We start from the raw sequence: 21,265 nt of genomic DNA on the forward strand, positions 1-21,265 counted from the left end.
TCTGAATCAGTGTGACGAGAAAATGTTTATATAGTACTGTGGTCCAGGTCGAGCCACTGTGCAGCGTGACCTAACCTGCCCCATGGGACTGGTTTGCATCAGCATTAGATGCCTCGCATTGCATTCGCTGACGTGATTCACCGCGAGTGACATAGCGACCTTACATCGGCCTGTTTCTGAACCTCGCGGCAGTATCAGTCTGTGATCCATACTGTAGAGTGGGAATCAGGCTAGTAGGAATCTAGTGGGATCCTCCAGTGGCGTAGTTCCGCAAAATGCGCTGAGGGCTGAACGGCAAAAACATCACAACCAGCCCTGAAATACGCCAGCGAGCGGGCTTTTCCCGGATTCGGCCAGCTTTTTTCTCAAAATTGGGGGAGCCTCTCTTATTTGACAGGATTATACATCCATCATACGCCCCTGGAATCCTCCCCTATACTAGGCGTTTTCGCGATGGATTAATGCATTGAGAAGTTTTGAAAGTATTCCTCAATCCGTTTTATGAAGTCGTAGTACATATTTGACACTCTGACAAGGACCAGATCGTTTTCACGCAGTTCCGTAAACATGCGATAAGTAAACCACATGCATTCAGCCGAGAATTGGTTTTTTATATTTAACGAGACTATAGACATTTTTTCAGCCCACGCTTTTAGTTCATTCGAATTCTCGGAAAATGCTAAGCCTGGCAATCAGCAATGTGCATCGGTCGAGGGCGTTGGATGCCGGCTGTTCCACTATTGCTTACATCGGTGCTGTGTGAAGCAAGGCGGTCTTTGAGGATCATTTCATTCAAGGATTATTCATCTTGGATTATGTTAAGGTATGTAAGCCCTTTGTCACACCGTTGGACCTGTCCGCTGCTGGACGTGCTCGAGCCAGGCAGTGCGGCGGCCCCTACTGGTGCACCCTGGCCACGTAATCCCACAACAGCTGAGCAGCTCTTCAAGCAGCGCTGCAGTTGAACGCGGCGATCTGGTTCGCAGCAGCGACCTTTAGGGGGCAATCTGAGACTGATGTGTGATCTCTGCTGTTTTCATGGCACTGCTCTGGGCTGCTTTGAAATGGAACGCCTGGTTCTGTGGTGCTGTTTTTAGATCGGTGTTGTAATGGCTATAATTCTTTCGCAAATGCGCTGCACTCAGATTAGCTGGATATTTTGCTGGAACTTTTCAATAATAGATACATGCACAGATACGAATACCTACATCACGAATCAAATCAACTTTTGATCATATACAACCGAATGCAACACTTATGATTATCTCGCATGAATCCTCAGAATACCATGCGTTGTCGAAAAATGTAATATACTTCAGAAGTGTAGGCAAAATTAGTAAAATAAGGTTCAGTAAAAATACAAAAAGACAAGACAAGTGGCTTTCTCGAAAGACGGTGGGGCAAACCCCGTGATTTTCCAGGATGCAACTCCTTGGGGAGCAGCTCTTCATCAGCAGATGACTTCGTCAATCCGTCTGCCTCCCCTCCGTCCCCCCCCCCTTCTTCATCCTGGCCAAGAGTTGGACTGCGCCCCTGTGCTGCTGAAAGTATTGGTCCGATGTCGTCGATGGTTATTGTTCATGGTGAAGACAGATATCTGGTTACGCGATAGTGAGTTTTTTAATGCGTTGGTGCAATTTAGCATAGCGAGATTGGACGGGTTCGGGAAGAAGCCCAGGCTGCAGCAGTAACACCTACACGATAAGTTACGAGGCACTGGTACTTATCGGTGCTGTGAGCGTATTCAGTTACGTGGTTTGTGCGGTCCTGGGCAGGCTCGCCACCTGGTCTATATCCATATGTGCGACACAGAAGATACCCCGGTTGCCAGGGGCAACGACGGGCTGGGAAGTTCTCCTGGCGCGGCGATCGAGTCGGGCAAACGCGGCGAGACAGGGGTGGCAGGTTCGGAGGATAAGGGGGAGAGGTCCTGGGTAGAAGAGAGGCCATTGTTCGCAAAGACGTGCAAGGTTTTGCTTGGCTTGTGGAAATATTTGCAATAGTACCAGTCGTTGTGTACGCCAGACACCAGTCCGCTGTGTAATGCCTGTCACGCGCCTGCCCGCGCAGAGCCGCGGAAGCGGCTAGCGGTTTTATGCAGGCTCGGGCTTATTCCTGTAGGGTTTGCTTTACTTTGGTCTGTGCAGAGTCGGGTTTCTTTCGGCCAGTTTCGTTTCATTCGGGTGTTTACAGATTCGGCCGCTGTCCTTGCCGTTTTCCAGAGTCGGCCGCGGACGATATGAGGCGCAACAATGGTGCCCGATTGCGTAAGACAGCGGAGGAAATGAGGCCACGGCCGTTAGCACTGCCTCTTTCACACAAGGACAGAGTTTTTTACCCTGGTGGACGCAAGCGGGACTATTTGTGGACGTCATGAAATGTGGACATTGTGAACTGTGCACATTGTGAACTGTGGACATCGGTAACAGAGACATTATGAATTGTACGCACTCTGACTGGATATTGCAAAATTTGGACATCATCAACAGTGGACATCATGATCTGCAAACATCATGAACTGTGGACATTGTGAGCGTCCCCCGTTTTTATTAAACCAGCTTTCGCTGAAGCACGGCACCACACAGTTACGCTGTTGGTCCGTCCCTACATTCGGCGCCGGAGGCGTCTGTCTCTCCGAAATTTCTGGACCTTTCCACTAGCGTTTTTTTAAAATTCCATACTGATATCTTCCAATGCCCATGGTACATATCTTTCGTTTAACTATTTGCTTATTCTCCGCGCTGCAATACTTGGCACCAATTTGGTCTGGACATGGGTGCAATGGGGCGTCCTTTTTTACGCGCATGGCTCATACCTTCCACGATATGCATAAAAAACACATCGTACAAATAACGTTTATATAGTTCTTCTATTTCGATTGCGGGCATAAGCTCATTCTAAAAGCCTTGCAAACCTCTTTCCTTCCTAGAAATAACATAACTGGAGATCCTGCTCCGGCCTCCTCCACTCTTTCATCATCCACTTCCCACATTGTCTTTGAAGCACTCAGCCACCGAGCGCCATCTCGCCACGAGGTGCAGCTTGTCATGAACAAGAGCAGCACGTAACCAGCGGGATGCGCGGAACGCAGCCTCGTTCTGGCGGCGGCCGCTCGGGTCGGCATGACGACCGAGTCGAAGGCGCTCTAACATCCGACGAGGCCGAGAGCCGGCCTCTCCACGGTCGATCGCCGCCTATTTCTAGTCGTCGCCTGGATCGGGACGCCGAATTATGGCTGCCTGTGCCGTGTAATTGGCCATTGATCTGCGCTGGCCGCGACCGCGGTCCGCCAGTGTCCGTCGGAGCGTGCCGGCCGGCAGAGCGCGTGTACGTCGTCGGAGGCGCGTCGGCGTCGCCGCGGCGGCAGCACGTCGACCTTCGGGGTGCCGAGCCGCCCCGGCGTGCGGCCGGCCGCGCGGCTGCTCCTGCCGGTGCGGGGCGCCTCCGCCATGCCGCTGCACCAGCCGCACCTGTCGCCTCGACGTGGGGCCGGCTGCTGCGGCCGCGGCCGCTTGAACGAGGACAACTGCCGCTTCCTGCTGCTGGGCGCCGTGCTGCTGCTCTACCTGCTGGCCGGCGCCGCGCTCTTCCGCTGGGCCGAGCGTGACCACGAGCTGCGGTCGCAGCGCACCTACGCCCACCTGTTCGAGGATTTCCGGCGCAACCTGACCATGGGCGGCGCGCCAACCTTGGCCGACCTCGACCGGCTGCTGGACGCGCACTTAATAGCCAACCGGCTAGGCCTGCTGCACCACCGACCCCAGTGGGACTTCTCGGGCAGCTTCCACTTCTCCTGCACGGTCGTCTCCACCATCGGTGAGTGGGAAGGTGTGAGGCTGTGGTGTCCACCATCGGTGAGTGGGAAGGTGTCGGGCTGTGATGTCCACAATCGGTGAGTGAGAAGGTGTGGAGATGTGGTGTCCACCATCGGTGAGTGGGAAGGTGTGGGGCTGTGGTGTCCACCATCGGTGAGTGGGAAGGTGTGGGGCTGTGGTGTCCACCATCGGCGAAGGGAAGGTGTCGGGCTGTAATGGCCACCATCGGTGAGTGGAGCTGTGATATCAGCCATTTCGCGAGCGGGGAGGTGTCTGGCTGCGGTCTTTGCCATTTGTGATAACTTGATGTAGAACATAACAGTATGGCTCCGGGAAGACTTGGATTCACGAATCTGTCTAGGCTGCGCCAGGAAAGCTCCAAGCCACATGAGCTAGGGTCAGATTACACTTAAAACTTGGTCGGCGAAAAAGGACCGCCTCGGCCTACGGAAGCCTCAGAGATCCCTAGCGTGTTTCCTGAATGACTTCAGACCGGTGTTGGTCACGCCGCTGAAAATTTTACAAACTGAGCTTACATCATTTTCATGCGTGAGAATCGAACAAACTCTGATCTTGAGGGTTCATGGTCTATGGCTTACTCCTGAGCACACGTTTTGGTGACATTTTGCTGTAAAGTGATCAGAAAGTTTATTTCTTGCAGAAAGTGCACTCCTAGCAGGTTCTGTAGAATAATTTCTTTAATTTCATCGATCTGAAGCCGTAATATTGTTCCAGCTGCTGTTGGATGGCCCGTTCATCTAAGGCCAAGTTAGGTTGACGTTTAAACTTTATGGCTGGAGTTGACATTTTGAGTGATATACGATTAAAACCCCAGCGGTACGCATTTGAGTGTTTGAAAGCACTCTCTAACACCATTTTCCATATTCTCGTGGCTTGGTCGGTTTTTGATGCAGCCGAATGGCTCGACGCCAAGAAAGCTTTCACTCTGGACCTGACGTGACATGCCACAGGTCGGTCTTCACGATTGCCCACCTGATTCCAAGAGCTATTCAATGCCGTTTCGGTATTGCCATTGCGTACTTTGTCCGTCCCGATGGGTCAGTGGGTTACAGCGCACCCCTTCCGATCCACCCACCCGTGGCGAGCTGGGTTTGGATCGCTTTTGGGTGCTTGGTAATTTGTCTTTGATGGGTATAGCCTGCGGCCGGTGGTAGCGGCCGCGCTAAAGATCAGGAGACGTCAGGGGGCAGGACGGACCGCGCCGAACATTACGGCACGTTTAACGTTTGCCGCTAAAGTCTACTGTTGACCTGGAATTACGTGATCGGATGGTAGGGGTCAAGGCTCACACGACAAGCACTGCTTAGCGTGAGCGCTGATCCCAGAAATCCATCCATTCAAAACGTTTGCAACAAATCTTAAGAAAACTTAGTTCTTGAGATCATATGAGGTCTGTGATAGTGGTCTGTGATAGTGGTCAAGTGGTAATTTAATCCCTTTGTCTTAATTTGACCTGCCGATGGTTCCACTCATCATGGTTTACTCACGACTACCCGGTCGCAGTTGCCAGGAGATTTCTGATGTTGCTTTCCACGCAGATGAATGTTGTTGAGTTTTTAAGATATTATAGCCTCCGGAGGCTCTTGCAAACTCTGAGGTGGTGAACTTCACACACCAGGTTAACTGATGGGTGTCCATAATAATTGGGTAAAAGGTTGGGCTGTATAGGGATTTTTTTGCAAATACGGGTATGATAGATGCCCGTATTTTTACAAATACGGGTATATGAAACTCTGACTACGGGCTAGAGTTGTACGAAACGCTGCGCAGATTCTTCCAGAAATAGCACACAATGCTACTGCTTGGGTTTTGCAATTATCAACGCATGTGTACTTTCATGAAACCTACCCATAACTTCTAACACAAGTGCTAAGGAAAATGCAGGCGGATGGGCAACAGGTTGGTGAAGCTCATTAGGAATCGTTAGCCGGTGGGTATGAGCACAGCTCCATGGGTGCCCAGCCAGCGATTTCGGTTCAATTCCGACCGTTCCCAAACTTTGCCGGTTGGTATTGTTCGAGACAGATTCCGCAAGCGAGCGTCTTTAGTTGGGATTTACCCGCATTGCTTTGGACCATTGCCAAGTTTCCGCAAGCGGCCGGTTGGGCTATCCTGCGGCTTTCCCGAGTCGACTAAAACGATTCACATCAATAGAATTCTGATCCTAATTTTGCATCAAGAGAAGTCCGATTCCGTTCAGGCTTTTTCTGCCTTTTCTCAGCCGACTGGTCGGGGAGTCCCAAGTGTTCCCCACGCTGCCTAGTAATGGCACGCGGTCAATCTTCAGTTTGTTCCAATGGCGAATATGTATTGAGAAGTGTCTGATCCCGATCGGGGTCTACTAGTCGTTCTCCATGAAGGAGACTCGGGAAAATCCCAGGTTTCCCCAATCGATGGCCAGTAGCAGCTGACTCGACCGAGGAAACCTGTGGCAACCCACCGCGTTTCCCGAGCCGATCGGGGAAGCTTGAGACTTCTCAAAGCCTTTCCCAGCCTTGCCCATCCTTTCCCGACCTTTGCCCAAGCAAGTTTCTGGCCGTGTAGTGGGTGAGTTCGGCAAATGAAATCTTACTCGTAAAGGCCTGTTCTCTGCGACCTTCCTCGAAATGTGAAGGTGAAACAGGTTCGTGGGACGACGATGAAATCCTGGCGAAAGTTGTGTCGCCGGTCTTAAAAGAAAAAATACAAGCGCCTGAATCTGTATTGATTATCTTACCCCTTTCCGCTCTTCCATCGGTGTGTACGTCGCCACCAATATCAGAAACGACTGCATCAGCACGTTGCCGTTTGGCGCACGGGTGCATTCGAACGTCTGAGGTGTTGTTAGACCACAGTGAGTGTCGACAGGCACCCTTCCCACGCATTCGCGCTGCCGTTCCCTCACGCTGCGTTGGAGATGGCGATACACCGCAGAGACGATTCGGTAGTCCGTCTTGTGCAGGTCGATGTGCTGGTGTTCATGCTGAAGAGCTTGTATTTCCAAAGGATCAGTTCAACGTAAAGCAGGCGAGAGTGCAAACGAAAAATTTACGAGCAGCATCGTCAGCCCAGGCTCGCCCAATTATCTATATCATCGGCAGAGCAACCGGTAAGCAGGGGCGTGCTCACGATTTCATAAAAGTGGGATGGCACAACTCAAAGCTGTTCGCTGAAAACGAAGCGAGGCACGTCGCTGGCGTGCGCAATTTTTTCCATATCGCTAAACAACGTCGTATGTTCTCGACCTTCATATTTTTACGTGCCTACCTGGAATTTTTAATTACCATCATTTAGTCATGTGCATATGAAATAGCATGTCATAAATTTGTTAAGAGGGGGCAAGTGCCCCTAGGGACTCTTACGCGCCTACGTCCCTGTCGGTGAGATTCAGCTCGTACCGGTACTGCCGGCGGTTTTCGATGCATCCTGTAGGGCCGACGGCTTCCAGCACCATTCGACATGGCGAATCCTGGCACGGTATAGTACCGCTTATGCTAATCTAGTACCGGCTGCCAGTACTGCGGTACTAAAAAGCCAGCACATCAGACGAGAGCATCTCGATCGGGCGTGGCGCCGGTTCAACAGGCCCAAAATTCACTGCCTGGGCTGTCGAGATACAAAAGCATCTAAAAACCAGCCGCGGAACAATCGTAGCCTGTTGACCAGTACCGCAGGCAGGGGGCACAGGTGCCACGTGCCCCCCTTCTTTAGGTTTTGAGGGGCCCTAAGGGCCCTCGGAACCTGCGATTAAGGGCCCGAAAGGCCAGCCGGGGCTCGCACTCAGGGGCTTTTGCTCGCGGGGCCGGGCACTCCAATGCGAGCCAGAAGGCCTCGCGCGCTGATCAGGGGCCCCCTGAGTCTATAAGCGCCTATATGTTGGTCAGACACCACCAGTATGCAGAGTCGGCTGAGTGGCGGCACGGGCCTTATGGTCAATTTCGCAGGCATGAAGAAACCCGGAGCCAGCCAGCTACATTGGTCGAGGCCCCACAGCTCCTTATGGGAGCCTTGTGTTGGCAAGGGGCTCCTGGGTCCGGCCATGGGAAGTATTTGATGAAGCCTGAAGAGGGGCCCGGGCGGCCCACTGGAGCCGACCACCAAAGGCCCGTTTGGAGGGCATAAGGGCCCGAAGGACTGGTTGTAGGTTACATAAAGAATCACGACTCGCATGGCCGTGACCAGCAATATTAGTCTTAGGTCCTCTTGCACCTTTTGAGGAACCCTGAGACAGTGCGGGGTTCTAAGTCGGCCAAAGACCACGAACACCGAACAGCCGGCTCATACCCGTCTGAGCCCTTGAGACCCATGTCCCAAGCAGGAACCATGCCGGGGCCCGCGATTTGCAAGGTTTGGGGTCCCTGACACGATGCGAAGCTCCTGTATCCGTCAGGGGCTACAGTGCCCAAGCAGAGGTCCTGTGGTGGCAAGTGACTCCGAGTCGGAGCGGTGTTTAGGGGGCCCGAAGAGGGACGAAGAGTCTCTCAAGGCCAAAGATCAAGGGCCCGATTGGAAGCCTGAAAGGTCCGAAGAGCTGACTGTAAGTCACATTAAGGACCCCCGCTCATAGGTTTGTGATCTTAAATGTCAGGAAGAGGGCCTCTTGCACCGAAAGGAACCCTTAAGACGAAGCGTTCCCTTATTTCGGCCAGAGATCACCAACAACGAACAGTCGGCTCCGAGTTGGTCTGAGCTCTGGGGGTTCATTTTCCCAAGCAGGGACAAGCCCGGGCCCACAATTTATATTGGTCGGGCTCCTGTATCGTTCAGAGGTGCGCAGTGCCTAAAAGGGTGTTTTGTGTCAACAAGGGGCCTCCAATGGGTCGGGGAAACATTTTCCCAGCGAGGACGGGGATGGGAGCCTGAATGACAGACGGCCACTTAAGTTGGTCGGGGCTCGCTCGCAATGAAAGGAAACGCGAAAACTTATCAAGAGTGCTCCCATTGAGACAATGCAAGGGGCATGTACCGGTCAGGGCCCCTAGCATCGAACGGTGCGCTCTCCTTCCCAGTTCCAGCATGGTCCCGTTAAGCCGAATTGGGGTCTATGTGCTAATTATTGAAACACCTGCAGCGATCAGGGACGTTCTTGCGTCAATGTTGGCTCTTGCTTCAATCCGGGACCAACTGCGCGGTTCAGAAGGGCCCGCGTCAGGCAGCGGACCAATGTGACACGAAGCATCCCTTTAAGGGCCTCGGGATCGGTAAGGGATCCCGCCCCGTGTCGCTAGAACGACAGCCGGAATACATACCGCGGTGAGACAGAATGGCCCTTCAGCCCTTGACCGGTAAGAAGAATGTGCCGCGTAGTGTCCGACTCAAGGGATCCCTTTCTCGGAAATAACTAAGGTTGTGTGGGTGTTGAAACATTAGTGTTGAATGGAACATAAACATCAGTGTTGAATGGACTGAGTCGAAATGAGCTCAGAATGCATAAGGCGATCCCATGTTTGCTTGAGAAGCTCATTCTTTTGCATAACCAACCAGTGAAACAAATAACACGAAAAAGATTGAGCCCGCGCACCGGGTACCGATAGTACAGGTTGCCTTAACCACTACGTGTCTGAAAATCCACAGGTGCGGGGATCGATTCCCCGCGGTGTCCGCCCTTTCTGCCAGAATGACAGGCAGGCGACGTCATATAGCATCAGCAGCTGAGTGCGTCGTAAAGCCCCAATAACACGCCCGTAATTTCGGAAAGCAAGGACAACGACGACCTGGGCTGCAGTTTCCGTCAAACCTAACGGCGTTGGTCACTGCGGGTAACGACAAACTGCGGGCGCCGCGTGCGCAGCAGCGGCCATCGTAAAACAATGTTTCTGAATGTCTCATAAAGCTAATTTGCATGGCTCAAAGATAAGACGGGGAGGATCTTTTCAACACTTTGAGGTTGTGCTCTGGAGAGATTAACAGCTACAGCAACATGAAAGATAGGAGCTCTACCTTTACTCTTTTAGTTTCACCGCCAGATTCCAGCACCATTTCGCGGTGTTGTAAAGGCTAATCCGTTATTAGTATCAATCTAAAAATAGCACAGGTGAAATATACGCTCGGGTACCTTTTGAATGTATGGTTTGATGCTCTAAGGCATTGGAATGTACTTTTCCAAATGCGTCATCATTTTCGTCCACCCGTTAGCTACGGCTTGGTATAAGCCGCGGGGCCGACGCTGCGCGGCCTACGGAGGCTTTCACACCTCATATTTCGAGGTTTTTGTTGCTGAAATATGCGAGCATGCATGCTCAAAACTACGTTGCAGAATTTGAATCACTACTCGACTCTGACTGAATGTTGAACATTGCCAGTCAAACATGGCTTGGCCTTGTTAATACATATTGCCGATCTATTTTTATCTTGAAGCTAATTCACGGGTCCTTGATATCTCTACAAAAGCCAGGATAAGAATTCTTGCAAGTTTTGTGAGTTCTGTCGGCTTAGAAAGAGCCAATTGGACCATTGCGAAATGATGAACGCCGGTGATTTACTTCATGCAGTCGTTGCAGTCAGCAAAATTGATCTCGCGGTAGCGCCTGGCTTCTTTTCAAATTATGGAAGGTAAAGATGCTCTTTATGTATGCATACATACATATATATATATATATATATATATATATATATATATATATATATATATATGTATGTATGTATACATAATATATATGGCTTTAATAATACAGCCAGTATACATACATACATACATATATATATATATATATATATATATATGTATGTATGTATACTGGCTGCGCGCCTGCCGTTGCCTATACATTAGCCAAGGTATGGCACTTGTCCATGGTTCCATTATACTGCCTGGATATTTTGATACTTAAATGGTATTACCAAGGTATGGTTCTATGGGCTGGGACCACTATCCATTTAAAATCGGTGTTAAGTTGGTACCGATGCTGACACCGGGTTTCAACGCATTCCATGCAGCCTAAGATTGCATGGCACATACCGACAGATGCCGGCGAGTCAGGGCTAATGTAAAGTTTCAGTGACGTCAGTGATTCACCACGCAGCGGAAGAGCCAAGCAGTGACAAGCCGGCCGAAGGCTGGCGACCACAGCTAGTATTTTCTTTTTGACATGAGTTAAACCAGGCTCGTATGTGGTTTGCTTCGGAGAATATTTTTGCTGTTTTCGGATGGCATCGGATCGGGAATCTATGATAACGATTAATCGGTGAGTGAAACGCAAGTAAAATATTCGTGACTGGCTTGTTCTGGACCATTGGAAATTAAGTCCATGAAGAGCTTATGTAACGAGGTTGTGGCCTCCACTATCGACCAGTATGAATCTGACGAGTCTGCCGCCTCGGCCTGTGGTAAGTATGGATATAACAGTGCGACCCTTGTGGTCTTCAACAGGGTCTATTATAAGGCCAAATTACCTGTGCCAGGGCCGAGCACCTCCCTCATCCCCCACTCCTCGCTCCTACCTCTCTTTTAAGGATCGTATTAAAATGTATATACACTCAACAGGAAAGTGCTGACATACTCGAAAGCCATGTTTTCCGTTCCACGACCGTAAAAATAGCATTGTTCGATATAAGAGGCGTTGCCGATTGATCGGAATAGAACCATGTGGAGCATTATAATCATGAGCATCGTGACCCACTGGTTCAAAATCGTCTTCCTTGGCTGTTGACTTCCCAAGAAAGCCTTCACCTATTCGGATAACAATACAGAGTACAACAATCAAACCGCGCTGAGTTATCGGTGGCAAACAAGAGATGAGTGTGCGGGATTTATATTATGTCACCCATTGCCCAGAAACTGTCAAAATGTCTCAACTTTGACTGCTGAACGGTAAGAAAATGCCTCAATCCCGACTGAAACAAGAAGATAACCATTCACTGCAGCGAGACCTTGCACCAGAGGCAAACCATTATAAAATATGTGAGTCACATGAATATCGTGACCCAAGAAACGAGAGTTAAAAATTGTCGGTTTTTGGTTTCTGACATGACATGACACAACATTTTTTACTTACTCGGATCACAACAAAGAGCACACAAATCTACGTCTGCATTCACTGCATTCACGCACTGCATTCAATTTAGCGGATGCAAACGACGACGGGAGATGTGCAGGTTACATTTCATGACCCAGGTGTCAGGTATGGTAAACAGTCATTTTGGGGGCGCTGACCCGATAAAAAAAACACGCTCCAACATCTCTTTGTAATGCAAATCACACATTTCGCGGGGCAGTTGAATTACTGTAGTCAAACAAGTCCAAAACATGTGGGTCATAAACGTTGCGACCCACTGGCTAGCAAAGTTAATAACTGCCGCCCGAATCATTTGAATGGACGTGACCTGGATATCAGCACCCATGCAAAGTGGTGCTGGTTGCATAAGTCCTGACACCACCATAACCTCGTGAAAGTCCGGTTTATCGTCAGATTTGCCGCTGAAAGGTTAATGTGCCGCAATGCTCGGCGCGGTCCATCCTGCCCTTTAAAGGCCACCTCACGGCGCTTCCTGATGTCACGTGACCCTTGGCGCGGCCCCTGCCAACGACCGCGGGCCTGCTCAGCCAGGGACAAGCTTCGAGCACCTAAAGCGACTCGAACCTACCTTTCCCCGACGGGTGGGTGAATCAGAAGGGACAGGCGTTATAACTAATTGAGCTATCGGGACGGACAGACAACTAAACGGACAGACTTGTAGGCAGTTGACTCGCAAAAGAGCACCGTTCCTTACTCCAGTCGCAATAGAAAGTGCACTAGCCGACGTGCTCTAGTCGATACACTGCAGGCAAACAAGCATTTGACGAGCACGTCAAGCTTGTCATGTCCCATTGCTCAAAAGGCGGTAGATATGGTTGTAGCGTGCCCCAGCCGACAATGGCCAGTTTGGACTTCCTCGACCCCTGGGTCATGACATCCATGATCGAAATATTCCACATGCCCTTATGTGTGATAAAGCGACTAAGCTGCGTCGACCAATGTTTTTTTCAAGGCCGCGTAAGTGTATGTGTACTCTGACCTATAAGGGTATATTTCAAGGCCAGTGGGTATATCAGGGTATCCTTCAAATTCCAATAGTGTGCTTTTCAATTATAATACGGGTGGAGGGCTTTTGGCGGTGTCAGTATTTTCTCTTGAACGCGTCAGCATGGTTGTCAGCAGCTGCTCTTTACACAGGTACGCCAGTTGGGTCTGCGTATTTTGTGCAACCCGTTTTGTTTCACTTGCGATCGCAACAGCTCATGAAGCTGAACAGAGCGGAATGGAATCCAGTAAAATTCTGCAAGCATATAGAGCACTTATTAGTGAAATATTTGCGCCTATCTTTTCACTCATCTGGTCAACCAAAACTCAAATGATCAAATTTGAAACCTGATATTCAAGAATAAATGCGCTCACTTTGTGTTACACAGGCCAAAAATATTCACGTACACATGTTCTTTCTTTCTTTGTTTTTGCTTTATCACCTCTTACTGTTAAGTTGCGCCCGGCCGGGAGTCTGAGACAACAGCGCCCGTCCGGGGAAAGTTGGCTTCCTCCTGAAATCTCCAACTTCCCGATGCCGGACGAGAAAATTGAAGACACTGTTGTAAAGGTCCCGTCAAATCATGAATAATAAAACCATTTTTTTACCCCAGGTCAAATGTAAGGTCACCAGAGATCACGAAAGTGAAAAACCTTCGTTTTGATAGATGTGGTTGAAATGCATGTTGGTACCTCAAGACGGATATTGATGGTACAAAAGTAAGCGTTAAGACTGTGGAGTGTCCATTTCGACCATTTTTATTCGCTCAAAAGAGTCAGGTGAGGTCAGACCACTGTGCAAAAGTGGTGCACCAGTCGCCTACAGAAATGACACTTTTTATTTCTTTCACGGTGAAATATCCCACACACAAAAATATATTTAAGAGAAACCTAGAGGTCAGCTGAGGGCAACTAAGGCCAAATTCATAAACCAATGAACTGAAAAAATTATAGTTCTAAGTGACGTGTACAATATTTCCCTGTGGTCAGAAATAGTGTGTATTCCATCTACAGGTACTAAAGACCGCACAGTTTGGGTATATATTATACCTAAGCCTTTCAACACTTCTCAAATTATTTGTAACAAACTGAGAGGAGGCACGTTGGCACATGAAATTATACGTCAGCAGCTGCACAAAGACGCTGTGGAGATAGTTACACGCGTCGCACTCGTTCATCTAGCCCCTGCACTACCGACAACAGAGCTCATTGACCTGTGATGCCCTCATATGACCTCATAATGATCTCATTATGCATTATAATGATATCACATGTTTTCAATGAAAATTCTAAACCTGCGCCCAGAATTACCTGATATGACTTTATTTTGAGCTCAGTATGTGTTTTACAGAAGGCACCCAAGAGATAGGTCATGACCTGGGCCAGTGGCATATGCTCTGTGGTTATCAGATGACTTGTGAATATGAGTGAGTACTTGTTTTATCACATATAAACATTAAAACTACATGAAAATGATTACGAATTTGCAGTATTTAGGAAAAATTGCAAAATTGCACTAGACCTCAGGTCACTGACGTTACCTGTTTCGAAGAATGTAGACTATACAAACTGTAGGTACCATTATGTTCTATTACTTTGACAAGCTTAAGCCAAGACAGACAACACGCAAAAAGTTCTGCGTGGTCAAAGTCTGTCAGAAGCTGGCCCCTTTCATCCAACCTAGATCACTGAAATAGGCAGATCAAAGCTTGAAATTCTTCCAGAGGATGTTAAATGAATAGATAAACAGGTGCTAAAGATTTGGTATTACTGCAACCGCTCCTTTTCGGGCAGCGTCAAAAAAGCTGTGCAGGGAAGTCAACTTCTCAAAGTCAACAGACTCCTTCCTCTTCTTCTCTCAAGCGGGCAGAGACTTCTTCGTCTACGTAGATAGACTGCCTGGCTGGCCAGTTGTCTATCAACTCCCACGGGGTGACACAACATGTCGTTAGTTCACCAGAGCCCCCCCCCCCCCCCCCTGAGACGTCTTCGTCAGTCTCGGAGTCCCCGTGAGACTCAGGACAGATGGAGGACCCCAGCACAAGGACCGTGAAGTCGCCAACTTCCTGAAGCGTTGGGGAGTACGGCATGTCATGTCGACTCCGTATTACCCACAATCCAATGGGCATGCGGGGGCGGCAGTGAATGCCATGAAGCACCTGGTCTCCAAAACAGTGGCTGATGGCTCTACCGACAACGACGACTTTTACGGAGGACTCCTGGAACTGCGAAACACGCCTCGACCCGATGGACGTTCTCCGGCTCAGGTGGTCTTCGGCCATCCCATCCGTTCCTGTGTTCCCGCTCATCACAGCACCTTCGCTGCTGAGTAACAGGAGCAAGCAGAGGAACGCGATTCCAGGGCAGCAGCGTCTCTCCGCCGTGCGCAACAGCACTACAATGATTCTGCATATGCACTGACGCCACTCAAGGTCGGGACCCACGTTAGGCTGCAAGATCCGATCAGCAAACGCTGGGACAAGGTAGGCACCATCGTGGGCGTCGGGTACCACAGAGATTGCCTGACCAAGACACCAAGCGGCAGAGTCTCCTGGAGAAACAGGCGCTTCCTCCGTCCGTCACTCCAGTCCCCCCAAGCGCCATCACACGGACCGACGACTGCCTCGCCATCAGAAGGAAAGGCCAGCACCTCGCCGTCGAGTACGATTTCAGCTCCCGCCGCCATAAGCTCTTCCACGGAGTGTTCGTCAAAGAAGGATATCAAGCCGCCTGGCCTACGACATCTAAGAACTGCTCCTCCAGAGGTCCCGAAGAGCGGGGGGGGGGAGGGGGAGATGTTGTGAGCACGCCCAGCCGGCCCGGCGGCACAGCATGCCGTCCCTGCCGTGTCGCGACCCGCCCTCGGCCGCGCGGCGGAATGCAACTCACCGCCACGGACGCTGATCGCCGTCCCGTGGCGGACCGCACGGGACGCCTGATAGGTGTGTGTGTGCAAGCTGACTTATGAGAGGTAGTTCACCCGAACAAAATGTTATGCCGCGCCTGCCTGGAATAGCAGGGGCGGGACGCCACTGGACTCGGTCCCAACCGCTGGACGGAAGACATCACAGACAGAGTTAGCCGTAGTCATGAAATTGGGATCTCCGGTAGAGCGCAAGGCGTTGTAATGGCGCAGCTACGCCTCACGCGTGCTCTCCATCGCTGCTCGACGGCTACTACATGCCTGCGGCCTAGCTCGGTGCGCCGCCAGTTCCCACAGGGCTGCATTCTTTCCCACCATTCAATATGATATGCATCGGCTGTTTAGTGGTCTAAATGGGTAGCAGTCGTCTGTCGTCAGGAGCCGCCGCCGCGCGGATGCCTTTGGTCACCGTTGCTCGGAGACAGGCGACGACACAAGGGATGACGCACGGCCGGCCCCCGGCATTGGTCAATACACGTGACAGCGGCGCCCAATCAGCGAAGAAATCGTCGTTGCATGTACATGTGTCGTTATCCGTATCATGTTAAGCTGGTTACAGCGCGATGCCAAGGAGTATATCACGCCAGGACACATGGGAGGTCACCGACGATGTCTTGTGTTCGGGCACGCAGATAGAGTTGTGACGGGAGGCGAGGGTTTGCTGGGGAACCCCACAACATGGGCAGCCCATGGTTACGCATAGAATCCTCTAAATTCGTTTTTCTACTGAATTTAGTCAATCCGTTCCGCAGAGACCGTACTTCAGACTAGGAAGGGTCTCGCGGTCGACCAGGGGACTCAACGGGCGGACCAACCCAGAAACCTTGTGAAAACTTTTTCCTCATTGCTGAATTTCGACCTAGGAAAAGGTGTTCACGAAGTGTCCGATGTCCGGCCTCGAATGCACACTCCGTGACAGTGACGTGTCCGATGCCCGGCCTCTGAAGTAAACTCCCGTGGCAGTGGCGGGTCCGATGTCCGGCCCCTGATGCACACTCCCATGACAGTGGCGGGTCCGATCAACGGCTTCTGATGCACAGCTCTCTGACAGTGGCGGGTCCGATGTCCGGCCTCTGATGCACACTCCCGTGACAGTGGCGGGTCCGATGTCCGGCCTCTGATGCACACTCCCGTGACAGTGGCGGGTCCGATGTTCGGCCTCTGATGCACACTCCCGTGACAGTGGCGGGTCCGATGTCCGGCCTCTGATGCACACTCCCGTGACAGTGGCGGGTCCAATGATCGGCTTCTTATACACACTCCCGTGATAGTGGCGGGTCCGATCAACGGCTTCTGATGCACAGCTCTGTGACAGTGGCGGGTCCGATGTTCGGCCTCTGATGCACACTCCCATGACAGTGGCGGGTCCGATGATCGGCTTCTTATACACACTCCCGTGACAGTGGCGGGTCCGATGTTCGGCTTCTGATGCACACTCCCGTAACAGTGCGGGTCCGATCACTTTCCCTGGATGGGATTTCCTGCGGCTGTTGGCAGCGGCTGCGCTAAATGCCAGGTTCTATCGGAGGGTAGGACGGATCATGGCGCAATACTGCATTTTAAGCTTTCAGCGTAAACATTTTACCACTGGCCTGGATTTTCGTAAACGGATGGTGGGGTCAGGACTCACGCAATTGGCACTGCTCAGCCTGAGCATTTTTGCGAGAAGTTTATGCAATGAACAGGTTCGGACTAAATCTTTAAATGAAGAAAAATTGTTACGGACTACAGCTTCGCCATAACCACGCTCACCGTTGATGACGACCGAATCCGCAAAATCCTGGCAGATACCTACCTGTGATGGAGACCACAGACCCCACATATAACTACTTAGCGATGGAGGAGAACACGGCCAAGCCATAGAAATACTTACCAATGATGGAAACCAGACCCTATTTTAACATGACGTGGGAGGATCCACAACAATGACTGTAGAATTCTGGCCCTGTTCCCCGAGTATACAGCCAAACCCTCCCTGTACACACGCTCTCATGTAAGCAACTCACATCTAACCGCACCATTGACACATTTCAGGCATGGGCAGTGGTAGGGAAACATTTGTGGTGAGGCAGTTATTCGTAACTTAATCCACGGCCCGCCGGCGGAGGGGAGCGGGGGGGGGGGCAGTTGACTTCCCTGTACAGTTTTTTGGCACAACCCGAAGAGGAACGGTTGTAGTAATACCCAATCTTTAGCACCTGTTTATCTGTTCATTTGACATCCTCTGGAAGAATTTCAGGCTTTGATCTGCCAATTTCAGTGATCTAGGTTAGATGAAAGGGGCCAACTTCTGACAGACTTTGACCACGCATAACTTTGTTATGTGTTGTCTGTCTTGGCTTAAGCTTGCCAAAGAAATAGAACATAATAGTACCTACAGTTTGGATCGTCTAGATTCTTCGAAACAGGTAACGTCAGTGACCTGAGGTATAGTAAAATTTTGCAATTTTTCCTAAATAATGCAAATTTGTAAGCATTTTCGTGTAGTTTTAATGTTTATATGCGATAAAGCAAGTGCTTACTCATATTCACAAGTCATCTGATAACCACAGAGCATATGCCATTTTTTACAGATTTGATCCGTACTCTTTGAATGGATGAATTTCTGGGATCAGAGCTCACGCTAAACACTAATTGTTGTGTGAGCTCTGACCCCTACCACCCGATCGCGTAATTCCATGTCAACGACAGAATTTAGCAGCGAAAGTTTAACGTGCCGCAATGCCCGGCAAGGTCCGTCCTGCCCTCTGGCGTCAACTGACCTTCAGCGCGACCGCTGCCACCAGCCGCGAGCATGCCTGTCAAAGGCAAGGGCGTACCAAGAACATACCATTGGCCCAGGTCATGACCTATCTCTTGGGACCTTCTGTAAAACACATACTGAGCTCAAAATAAAGTCGTACTAGGTAATTTAGGTAATTTGGTAATTTTGGGCGCCGGTTTAGAATTTTCATTGAAAACATGTGATATCATTATAATGCATAATGAGATCATAATAGATCACTTGAGGACAAGCAAGGTCATATGAGGGCATCACAGGTCAATGAGCTCTGTTGTCGGTAGTGCAGAGGCTAGATGAACGAGTGCGACGCGTGTAACTATCTCCACATCGCCTTTGTGCAGCTGCTGACGCATGGTTTCATGTGCCAACGTGAAACCATGCGTCGGTTTCTGAGAACCTGTAATAAACTGAGAAGCCCATACGGGCTTCTCAGTTTATTACAAATACTTTGAGGAGTGTTGAAAGGCTTAGGTATAATATATACACAAACTGTGCGGTCTTAAGTACCTGTAGATGGAATGCACACAATTTCTGACGACAGGGAAATATTGTACACGTCACTTAGATCCAGTTAGCACTTTCATTTTTCAGTTCATTGGTTTACGAATTTGAGCTTAGTTGACCTCAGCTGACCTCTAGGTTGCCCTTAAGTATGTTTTTGTGTCTGGGATATTTTACTGTGAAAGAAATAAAGAAGTGTCGTTCCTGTAGGCTACTGGTGGACCAGTTTTTCACAATGGTCAGACCTCACCTGACTCTTTTGAAGGAATAAAAGTGGTCGAAATGGACACTCCACAGTCTTAGCGCTTACTTTTGTACCCTCAATATCCGTCTTGACGTGCTGACATGTATTTCAACCACATCTATCAAAACGGACGTTTTTCTCCTTCGTGATCTCTGGTGGCCTTACATTTGACCTGGGGTAAAAAATTGGTTTTATTATTCATGATTTGACGGGACCTTTACGACAGTGTCTTCAATTTTCTCGTCCGGCATCGGGAAGTTGGAGATCCCAGGAGGAAGCCAACTTTCCCCGGACGGGCACTGTTGTCTCAGACCCCCGGCCGGGCGCAACTTAGCAATAAGAGGTGATAAAGCAAAAACAAAGAAAGAAAGAACATGTATACGTGAACACTTTTGGTCTGGGTAACACAAAATGAGCGCAGCTATTCCTTAATGTCAGGTTTCAAATTTTATCACTTGAATTTTGGTTGACCAGATGAGTGAAAAGATGGGCGCAAATATTTCACTAATAAGTTCTCTTCATGGTTGCAGCCTTTTGCTGGATTCCATTCCGCTTTGTTCAGTGTTATGACCCGTTGCGATCGCAAGTGAAACAAAACGGGTTGCACAAAATACGGCAGACCCAACTAGCGTACCTGTGTAAAGAGCAGTTGCTGACAACCATGCTGACGCGTTCAAGAGAAAATGCTGACACCGCCAAAAACCCTCTACGCGTATTATAATTGAAAAGCACACTATTGGAACTTGAAAGATACCCTTTGCCAATTATTCCCAAAAAAATCATGCTGTTACGCCAGTAGTCGCCAAAACATAAGTTACTGCACGGTAGGCTGTTCATTTCGGCCTCAGATTTCAATGCGCTACAATAAGTTATAAAACCCTCTGCATTTCGGTAGACATGCCCTCTTCAGGTGAGCTCAACTTTGGAAATTGAAGACTAGGTCTTTGTATTGTATCTCAGCGTTTCCAGCAAATTTACAAACCTGATCTCACCTGAAGAGGGCAGCCTTGTAGCAGAGCTGGGTAGTCATGTCAGGCGGGATCAGAAGCACGCGGGTGACTAGCGGAGCACCACGCTGGCCGGCCTGAGTCGCCAGGCGTCTCGCATCCAGTCTGTCCCGCCAGTCACACCGTCTGCGTCTGGTGTCCCAGTCCCAGTCTGTCCCGCCAGTCACACCGTCTGCGTCTGGTGTCCCAGTCCCAGTCTGTCCCGCCGGTCACACCGTCTGCGTCTGGTGTCCCAGTCCCAGTCTGTCCCGCCGGTCACACCGTCTGCGTCTGGTGTCCCAGTCCCAGTCTGTCCCGCCGGTCACACCGTCTGCGTCTGGTGTCCCAGTCCCAGTCAGCCCCATGGTCTGCATGCAGGTCGCCACAGACCGCCCGTCGGCTATCGCCTCTTACAGCTACACCGGACAGGCGGTGCACGAGATGAAAAGAGCCCCGCCAGCGGTGATTGACGTGCTTGCAACGAGTGAAATGAGTCCGCCGCAACATGATGCGTTTTGTAACTTACGGTATTCTATTCAAATTTGAGACCGAGTTGGACAGTGTACTGCAAAACGCTAACCAAGCTGGACAGGCTCAGGGCGATCTAATGTCGATAAATGAATGATATAGCCCGTCAAAGTCGTGACTGGTCGGCCCCAGCCGCTGAAGCCAAACGACTTCCGCCTACCCGACGTAAGGAATTCCTCAGCCTGCGACATCGCTCATGGTATGGGTGAAAAGACAGCTATGGATGTGTATGTATACGCATAATGTCGTTCGCTGTTCTCCACCAGGCCCGTGCTGATACATTGTTCAGTAGTAGTTGGCTATTGGGCTTTACGGGCGCGTCAACCGTAATGGCTACTTGCGCCGATCAGTAGTAGCATATGGCATGCATGTTTATCAGAACTACAAGACAACATTTTTGCGTCAGGTCTATCGAAGCATTAACTCCGATACCACATACCTCATGTACCATGCATGGATGTCTGAGAATATCTGGAATGCCTACCTTGAC

General features: G+C 50.2%; 1 protein-coding gene across 1 annotated transcript in view; it reads left to right on the forward strand.

Annotated features, from left to right (window-relative positions):
* Positions 1 to 2,252: 2,252 nt before the first annotated feature.
* Positions 2,253 to 21,265, forward strand: part of LOC119094321 (potassium channel subfamily K member 13) — a 31,884-nt gene continuing 12,871 nt past the window's right edge. Inside the window, exons 1-2 of the mRNA XM_037217390.1 lie at positions 2,253 to 2,267; positions 3,294 to 3,816. Coding sequence (XP_037073285.1) covers positions 2,253 to 2,267; positions 3,294 to 3,816 — 538 coding nt within the window. The remainder of the gene's footprint in view (positions 2,268 to 3,293; positions 3,817 to 21,265) is intronic.

Source organism: Pollicipes pollicipes, unplaced genomic scaffold (assembly GCF_011947565.3).
Source record: "Pollicipes pollicipes isolate AB1234 unplaced genomic scaffold, Ppol_2.1 Scaffold_4002;HRSCAF=4701_pilon_pilon_pilon, whole genome shotgun sequence".
Lineage (NCBI taxonomy): Eukaryota > Metazoa > Arthropoda > Thecostraca > Pollicipedomorpha > Pollicipedidae > Pollicipes > Pollicipes pollicipes.